General features: G+C 43.3%; 1 protein-coding gene across 1 annotated transcript in view; it reads right to left on the reverse strand.

Annotated features, from left to right (window-relative positions):
• Positions 1 to 10,070, reverse strand: part of LOC109915476 (microtubule-associated tumor suppressor candidate 2) — a 263,806-nt gene that overhangs the window by 16,764 nt on the left and 236,972 nt on the right. Inside the window, exons 8-9 of the mRNA XM_048597920.1 lie at positions 9,782 to 9,996; positions 2,907 to 3,012 (exon numbers count right to left, since the gene is read on the reverse strand). Coding sequence (XP_048453877.1) covers positions 2,907 to 3,012; positions 9,782 to 9,996 — 321 coding nt within the window. The remainder of the gene's footprint in view (positions 1 to 2,906; positions 3,013 to 9,781; positions 9,997 to 10,070) is intronic.

Raw genomic sequence — 10,070 nt, forward strand, 5'->3', positions numbered from 1 at the left:
GAATCTTTGGTGCTTGACTGATTGGAGCAAGTTCTCTGTGTAACCCACCCCAGTGAACTGACAGTTTAGCCAAATTTGCAGACCTTAAAGGAACTGATGATGCACAACATGCCAAATACAGTCAGTCAATCACCTTTTTACATTGTTATGCTTTAATGTTGATCATACACTGGGGCCTATATTTTCTTTTAGTATCAAGAATTTTGTTTCAAATTTGTTTTGTGCTCTTCAGATGTAGGGCCTTATGATGCAAATGGTGCCATTATGAGGGCCTCTCCCCCTCCCTAACACACTCTCTCACTGTTCATCCATGGCTCGTAAGCTTTCCCCCTCACAACCACACCCTGTCACTGCTCACTCTCTGCTCATAGCTTTATTTCACCCTTTCCTAAAGCAGTCTTTCACTGCTCACTGTCCAGCTCTGGTCACTAGCACTTCCTGACTCTCCCACTCACTGGTGTTTTCTCTTGGTGAACCACCCACTCACTGATTTTTCTCCATGCCCTCTCTGTTTCCTGAGCCCCAGCTGTGAGTGGGAGCCCTGGGGATAAGCAGGAGGAGCAACTTTGACTGGAGCTGTTGGAACCCAATCTGAGTGTTGGTCTTACACTACATGGGCATCTCTTTCCCATAAATGAAGGAAAAACAGCCCTTTTTGATAAACACTGACACAAGCAAATCCACAGATATTTCTGAAAGAGCGGAGGGCAGTGGTGGGGGGGTGGGGGGGAGGTGGGGGGGGACGACAGTGTTGGGCACTGTCACTGGGGCAGTAGTGCAGGGCAATGTTTTGTGGATATGGACACAAATCCATTATAGCAGCGGCTGGCATTTAAATTTAATTAATACATCTGAAACATAAATCTAGTGAACATGACACTATCATCAGATGTAAAAACTCATCTGCTTCACACAGGTCCTTTATGGAAGGAATGCTGCTATCCTGTTCTGACATACAGGTGACTGCAGACCCACAGCAGTGCGATTAATGTTTTATTACTGCCTGGAATAGTCCAGCAAGCAGCTTGTTTTAAGAAGAATCAGGGGTGGACAACAAATGCTGGTCTTGCCAATGACGCCCACATCCAATGAAAGAATAAATTATAAAAAACCTAATTGGTGTATTATTGCTTATCTTCTCCAACATAAACCAATAATACTCCAATATATACTCATTGATGCTGTTCAATACCTTTCTTTTAAGACAGTAATTGTTCCTCCTAACATTGTGGGTATTGGCACCAACTGGTGTCAGACTAAGCTTTTCTAACCAGAACATTTTTGGTTTAATTCTTGATATGTAGCAAGTTTGCTGATCTCAGCCAAGACAGCACCAGATGGGTTCCTACAACTAGACCCACTCGCCTTTTACTAAAGAAGGAACAAATATTCTAGGAGTGAAGGCAAACCCTTTCTCCCATTAAGCATTTTGGTGAATCTACGGTCCACTTCTTTCCAAGATTAGTATATCATTTCTTGATACCCAGAAGCGTATCTAGCATTGCAGAATTTGTTGAGCCTATCAGGTGGAGCTCTGATGCAGAAGAATGTCCAACAGGAATTAAGTAGTGTGTGATAGGGACCAGTCAAACATTTGGAAGGTAAAGGGGGACATATATTGCCTTTTCAATGTGAAGGCAAGTATTCAGTCATCCATGTTCAGTGCCATATCTGAAGCTGAGCTGCAAACAAGGAACTGGCTCTCACCCTGTGACACTCGATTGTTTTCACAGACAACATGGCCCAGAGGGAAATAAAACTTGCTCGCTGTTTTGCAGAAAGTGTGGAGGCCCTAATGGACACAGTGTTGGAGAGGAGGACAGTCCTTGTTCCTGCAGATCATCACAGGAGGCCTGCCATCAGACCAAGGCAGCATGGAACCCACACTGCAGCCTAGCTCAGTGCCCTGTCCTGGGTGAATGAGGGGACGCCAGTCATTCCAAGAAGGAGGTCAATAACCTTTAGTATTCTGCAAGTGATAATTGCCATCAAGCCACACGTTAGTAGCCTGTAATTAAGTACTTGAGTAATGAGATACAAAGCAATGTGAACCATATAGGAACAGGCAGTCTGTAAGTCAGTCTTGAAGTCAATAAGTGTGCACTAAGAAAGCACTGAATTATACATCAGCTGGCACCCTCCAAGTAAGCACAAAGTGAATGAGCACCAAGAAACAAGCTAAGAGCTGTAAGATGCAGCCTATACAAATGTACAAGATGCATATGTATCTGTGCACACAGTGAGCTGGCAGAAACACTCACATCATAGGTGTTCCTGAGCTCCAAACTGATGGGTGAGTTGGTCTGACAGTAGTCATGATGACGTGATGAAACAGGTGATTTGCCAGAGCCGACAGGCGCAGATGAAGGATGGAGAGGGATGGTGGCCAGGGGCAGGCAGGGAGATTGGGGTGAAGAAGCAGTTACATGGTGGTCAGGACAGGTATTCAGTGAGCTGCAGCTGCCAGGTCCCCATTGCATTGGCAAATTGTCTCATCTAGCTTGTTGTAGAGGAGAGGAGAATTGGAAGTGGTGTAGAAATTAGGCAAGTTAGAGCTTTTAAGGGATGCAAATGCATGGAAATAAGCATGTTACTGCTCAATGGCAAGTCACCATTTAACACCTGAGGGGAAAAGTCTCCAAAATATTTCTTGACATCAAGATTCAGATTTTTCCTTTCTCCCCAGATTTTCCCACCTTGCCTAACATTGCCCATGCCACACGAGGTCATTCCCAAATTCTATCCAAAATATTACTTGCAGAATGTTGGACTTCTTTACAACAAGTCTTATTCATGCTTCTTTCAACAACTGCTTACTGCATATTTCTCAGGTTATTTTCTTTACTCTTTTATACAAGTAATATGTCACACAGCAAGTTTATTTTTATATCAATCATTTGGATTACCTTCAATTTTCTTTTCATGTTCGTCTTGCAGAATAGTTATTGTAACAGTCTGATTGTTCTCCATTTCTGTGATGGCACTGTTATGGGCAGCTGCCAAATCTTCCATCTGATAGAACACAATAACACAACAACTGGTGAACAATTCCCCTCCAAAGTCCCAAATGTGACTATCTAAACTGGTTTTCACAGCAACACAGTTCCTCTTACACTTACAACAAAACAGTTTTTGCTGATTTGTGATATAAACATAACAACAGCTCATATTGGAACATTAGAGTGTAAAAATTTCTGCTATAATGAGCTAAATGTCTGAAGCTGCAAATGTTTTATTGGAGATGACCCAATATGATAATTTAATGACACACCAATTGTGACAAAAATATTATGATTGCAACTTTGCCACAAATGTGCATTGATTTGTTGGAAACAACAGAAATATTGAATATGTGATGGTGGGGCTACATGGTGTGGGTTATTAGTAAACCAACAGTTTAACTTTAGCGGCTGGGTTTCAATAAAGCCCAGGCTGATCAGACAAAAGTCTCCTATCATCTCTGACTTTTAAGAAAAGGTGGCAAGCCACTGTGCAGAATTAAATGGATAACAATGCCAGTCACTATTAAAATGGTGTGAGTTTTGGAAGTTTTACTGTAAAACAATGAAATTATGTATTTGAGATTAAGCGTAAAGTACATTATTAGGGAAGAAAATTGAGACATTTACTTTGCATCTAACTTGTCTTATTACGGCCTTGGGAATAGTGCTCTTCTCTAATCATGATGAGATGAAAATTGCTTCACAATTGACTTTCTTATTTATAAAGACACATTTAAACCAGATGAATTTCGATACTTTCTTAAATTTTGCATGTATTTTTCATCTGCCATTTTGGTAGTCAACAGTGAATGAGATATTCTAATATTTGAGGCTAAAAGAGCTTAATAAAATTATGCTTCATTTCAGTATGGCAGCTTCAAGTTAGCAGCTATTTGTGACAATGATACAAAGTACTAAAGATATAAATAAATAAATTTTTATATTAACACCATCTCTCTATATAAAATTGAATCCATAGAGAAGATGAATAAATGATTTATTTCATTTGTAAAGAATATCTTCAGAATTCACCCATGTCTGGGAGCTGTTATAGCTTTGTAAAAGAAGATATAAACCTGGTAACACATTGGTTCATATTGTCCACCACCTCTTCCTATTTCCTGCAACATAATGATTTCGTCCCACTCTCATAAGAACACCATTTGCTTTACTGGTTTGATGTTCTTACAGTAATTGTATGACAATAGCCAATTAGTGTGAATTTACAGATAACAAGTTTGCCTAATACTGCTTAGATCCTTGTTCAGGTGATCCAATGTAATCATAGACACAACGCTCAACAGGTATGAAGAAAAAGAAAGCAGAGTCTAGGCTGAAATTAAGTGTAGTTTTTTTTGCCTCCAAGGACAACGCACCTCAAAATATACCAGCTACGTGTCAAAGAATACAAGCTTAGGCTCATGTATAACTCCGCTGAAGCATGTGAGGTGAGGATATGTAACCTCCTTCAAATTTCCAGGTGTGGGGTTGGGGTGGGGGGCACTCTGAGAAGCCTATCATTCTTCCAGGTTTGTGTACTGATTGTAATGAGGTCAGCCAGATGCACCTCATAGAATATGAGTTCCTGGATTGGGGCTGTTAACTTGGTCTAATCAAGGAGCCGAGGCTGACAGATACAAACAGGAGTGTCAGAGGTTCTGTTCACTCTGAGAACTGGCTCTGGGGTAGCTGGATCTCTGCTGTAGGAAGGATGTTGTGAAACTTGAAAGCGATCAGAAAAGATTTACAAGGATGTTGCCAGGGTTGGAGGGTTTGAGCTATAAAGGAGAGGCTGAATAACCTGGGGCTATTTTCCCTGAAGCATCAGAGGTTTACAGAAGTTTACAAGGTTCATCAGGGGCATAGATAGGGTGAATAGCCAAGGTCTTTTCTCCAGGGTAGTGAAGTCCAAAACTAGAGGGCATAGGTTTAAGGTGAGAGGGGAAAGATTGAAAAGGTACCTAAGGGACAACTTTTTCATGCAGATAGTGGTGCATGTATGGAATCAGCTGCCAGAGGAAGTGGTGGAAGGTGGTACAATTATGACATTTAAAAGGCATCTGGATGGGTATATGAATCGGAAGGGTTTAGAAGGATATGGGCCAAATGCTGGCAAATGGGACTAGATTAATTTACAATATCTGGTCAGCATGGATGAGTTGGACGGAAGGGTCTGTTTCCATGCTGTACAGCTCTATGGCTCTCCAGGGTGCCTTGGTGACAGTATACCGGCCTCTGTTGAGTTATTTCAGTGGCGATGAGAGCACAGCATGCTTCTGAAGAAATTCGCTTGCAACAGTAGTCTTTTAATTGGGTGAAGAATTTCTGGCATCATGCCATAACTTGTGAAGTTTGACCTGTTTTATCCTGCCGTCAAAGAATGGGTCTTTGACACTTCAATGACACTGGGGTAGATGAAAAGCAACAAGTAATTCTCCTGACAGCTTGTGGACCTGCAGCTTTTTCAGTTATTAGGAGCCTAACTTTCCCTGAGGCACCAGATACTAAAACCTTCCAAGAATTGACAGGTTTAGTTAAAGAGTATTATGAACCCCAAGCCTCCACTAATTCTGAGATGCTTATCAGTTTTATTTGGTAATTCAAGAACCAGGAGAATCTGTATAGGGGTTTTTGACTAGGTTTAGATAACTGGCAGAGGCTTGTCACTTTGTTTACCCTTAATGAGATGCTGAGAGACATTTGTACTAATGATGTAACCATTCAAAAGCGCCTTATAGCTGAAACCCAACTGGGCTTCAAACAGGTGCTACAACTGGCTTTATCACTGGAAAATGCAGCAAGTGAAGCATATGAGTTACCGAGTATTCTGATGGAAATGGACACCCACGCCAGTCCAACAGAGCTTGGGGTACACTGCTTGAGTGAAAGCAATTGCATAGCCTCACTCAGGACATATCCTGGACAGAGGGACTCTAGATCAGCCCATGGTAAAACCCCACAACAAAGCCAAACCTCAGCCAGACAGTTACAATTTTCTTCAGGATCTGGGCTACCAGGCCATTGTCATTGCTGTCAGTGTGCAGACTCGAGACAGCAAAAGAGTCCCATTAGATCCAAATTGAGTAAGAAAACGCATAGGCCAGTATCCAGGAGAGTGCACACACTGGAAACTCCACCAACATCTGGTTTGGAACAGTTAAATTGCTTAGCAACATCCAAATCAGAACCAATCAAAATAAACGTCTGGTTAAATGGTCACCCAGTTCTCATGGAGGTCGATACCAGCGGGGCTGTTTCAATGATCACAGAACCAGTCTTTAACCAAATTCAGTCTGTACTCCAACCTCTACGTTGGCACAAGGCCTCGGCTGGACTGAAAACCAAAGCTGGGGAACCTTTATAGGTAAAGGGTGCAACTTTGGTTCTGGTCTCTTATGAGAAGCAACTGGTTCAGCTCCCATTGATTGTAGTAAAAGGCTCAGACCCAAGCTTTATGGAGTGAAATTGGCTGCCTGACTGAAGATCTAATTAAATACCTGAAAGTTTTTTAGGAAGGTGTAGGGACTATCAAAGGCGCCAAGGCCACCTTGTGTGTTGACCAGGAAGCAATTCCACGATTTTCTAAGGCCTGCCCCCTTACAGGCAAAAGTAGAGGCAGAAATCAGGAGGCTGGAAAGTGAAGGAATCATCAAACCAGACCAATTTGTGGAATGGGCAGCAACGATTGTACCGATTGTGAAGCCTGATGGATCAGCTCGACTTTTTGGGGATTTTAAACAAAGAGTAAACCAATGTCACAGCTGGATAAATACCCAATCCCTCACACAGAGGACTTGTACGCAAAAGCTGGAAGGGTCACTATCCTTCACGAAGCAGGACATGAGGCATGTATACTTGCAATTGCGGATTAGATGAGGATTCCCAGAAGTATCCTACAATTAATACCCATAACGATTTGTTCCAATATACGAGACTGCAATTTGGGGTATCATCAGTCTGTACAGTTTTTCAGCAGGTGATGGAGAACATTTTACAAGGTATACCCCAGGTCGCCATTTATCTAGATGATGTGCTAATAACGCAGAAGACCAATAAAGAGCACTTGGAGAACTTGGATGTAGTCCGTGGATGTTTCTCCCAGGCAGGCATACACCTTAGAAGGGAAAAAACGTGTGCTGCAGGCATCCCAAAGTGACTTGGGCTATACAGTCAGCAAGACTGGGTTACACCTGTTGGAACATAAAGTAAGGGCAATCAAACGTTCCCCAGCTCCGGTGTCTAGACTGGATCTCAGGTCTTTCCTTGGGTTGGTGAACCATATTGGAAAATTCATTCATAGCCTGGCCTCCATTCTGGCACCTTTGCATCAACTCCTAAAAAAGGGTCAGCTTTGGAAATGGTTGTATAGCCAAGCCATAGCTTTCAGGAGAGTGAGGAAACAGCTATCATCCTCCAAGGTGTTGGCACATAATGATCCCAAGTGAGATCTGGTACTGACATGCGATGCTTTCTCATACTGCATCGGGGTAGTATTAGCTTATAGGTGGCCCAATGGAGAGGAATGCCCAATACCATATGCATCGAGGACTTTTGCTAATGCGGAGCATAAAAATCCACCAATACCTTTATAGACATAAGTTTGTAATAATAATGGACCACAAATACCTGCTAGGTCTACTTAAAGAGGACAAGGTAGTGTCACCCGTACCTTCAGGCCAAATTCAGCAGTGGGCCCTCATTCTAAGTGCATATAGTCACAAGCTGGAACACCATTTCGGGAGGCCAAGTAGCAAATGCGGAGCCTTCAAGTCATCTTCCACTGGCAGATACACCACCGGTGGTACCGCCACTGGAAGAATCCGTAACGGTTTTAAATTTTCTGCACAAACTTCCAGTCACAGCTGATAATATCAGACTTTGGACGCAGAAAGGTCCAGTCCTGGCAAAACTGAAACAAAGGGCTGCCACAAGCAGAATTAAACCTTTTTGGACCCAGAGAGACCAGATCACAGTAGACGACAGCATATTATTATGGGGTGCAAGAGTGAATGCCCCAGAGGATGTCGTTAGGCACTGGCTGAACTCTATCAGGGTCATCCAGGGGTTTCCAAAATGAAGATGTTGATGAGGGGTTATTTCTGGGATCTAGGATTGGATGCAGACATAGCTGTGTTGGTGGGGCAGTGCCCAGAGTGCCAACAAAACAAATTACCGCCAGCATCTCCCCCACGTTCGTGGGACTGGCCGGGTAAACCCTGGACTCGGTGACACGTCGACTATGCAGGTCCATTCATGGGCTCAATGCTCTTAGTCATTGTGGATGCCCATTCAGAATGGTTGGACATGCATAGAGATATCAAGGTGTACAGCTGGATGAACACAGCAGGCCAAGCAGCATCAGAGGAGCAGGAAGGCTGATGTTTTGGGCCTAGACCCTTCTTCACTTTTGATGTAGTGAAGCTATAGCTTCACTAGATACTAAGCTGTCCTGGTTCCGATTTGACTACATGACCGCCCCTTCATGTAACCACAGGGATAGGTCCAGCAGAGTTATTAATTGGGAGAAGAGTCCACACCAGGTTAAAACTGACCTTCCCAGACCTGGACGGGGGGATTGAAACAGTGTCAGCAATACCAATGTCAGACACAAGAACCCCCTAAGCAAGTGAGACACTTTACTTCAGGGGACAAAGTTTGCTGTAGGAACCATGGGAATTGCCCTGCAAGGATGGGAGGCATGGTCAGTGCAAGATCAGGCCCAGTGACATAGAAAGTTCAGGTAGGTGCAACAGTCCTGAACAAGGAAGTGGACCATATGAAAGCTGCAAACTTGCAAACGGTGTGGGAACAAAATGTGCCTGGCTCCTTGACTGCCTTTTTGACTGTTCTGGAACCCGTGGGTTCTCTCTCTCTGTGAAGTGTTGAAGATATCTCAGAATCTGAGATGGACATGGGTGGATGTCGCCGCTTCACACCTTTGCCACCCAAAGAGGAGAATAAATTTCTTCCAAGACGCTCCGGGAGCAAGAAGTGAGCTACTGAGAGTTACACCTGTATCAGAGGCAGAGCTGGAAGAACCTAACCAGTGCTAAAATGCTCCAGGAGGAGCTGCAAAAAAAAAAAGAACCAGCCTATATCCTCAAACTCAGAGGGGGAGGGATGTAGTGATTGTAATGAGGTGGACCTCACAGAATACAAGTTTCCTGATTGGGGCTGTTAATCTGGTTGAATCAGGGAGCCCTGGCTGACAGTTATAAATAGGAGTGTCAGAGAATCTGCTCACTCAGAGCTGGCTTTGAGGAAGCTAGACTAGTGCCAAGTGCTATGCACTTGTAAATAAAGGGTGATTTGGTGATTCTGCGGAGTTATTTCAGTTAGGGGTAGTCTGGGGTGGGAGGACAGTAGTGGAAAAGGCACAAAACATGTTCTTAGCTTCTATTAGAAAAATGAATTGAAGTTTCTCTAAGCTGAAAACTAACAAAAATATGTCAACAATGTTCCATTTTTGCGATCCAGACTAATGATCCCGTACTTATTTTTACATATATGGTACTCAGACCGGCTCCAATCTCCACACTGATCCATTCCAGCTTTGGATTTCCCTCCTTTGGTCACACCTGCTTTTTGGTGCAGGAGGCATATCAGGTGCAATCAAAGCTTTGTGGAAGTTGGCGGAAGAGGTGGGCACTCAGTGTTACCAGCTCCCAGCCCAACCTGTGGCTCATTCTCAAGGTGGGAGTGCACTGGAAGGACTGTGGATTTTCAGGCCCATTACCCCTTACATTAAACAGATTATAACATAAGCTATTGACACTGACCTGTTCCTTGTGCTGAGACTGAATTTTCTTGAGGTGTTCCCTGTGTTCCTCGATGAGACGCTCTTTTTCTGCAGCATGATGAGCCTTCAGTCTTTCTTCAAGATCTAGGATCTCCTTTTGTTGTTGCAGATGTAGCCTCTGTAGCTCGTTCTCAAACCTCCTCTCCAGCTCCTCCTTCTCCTTTTGCAGCTTTTCACATCGTGTTGTATTAAGGGCTGAAACAAACAGTACAACAAACTGAAATTACTGAAGATTTGAGATAACAAGGTGTGGAGCTGGATGAACACAG

This window comes from Rhincodon typus, chromosome 6 (genome assembly GCF_021869965.1).
Source record: "Rhincodon typus isolate 14 chromosome 6, sRhiTyp1.1, whole genome shotgun sequence".
Classification (NCBI taxonomy): Eukaryota; Metazoa; Chordata; class Chondrichthyes; order Orectolobiformes; family Rhincodontidae; genus Rhincodon; species Rhincodon typus.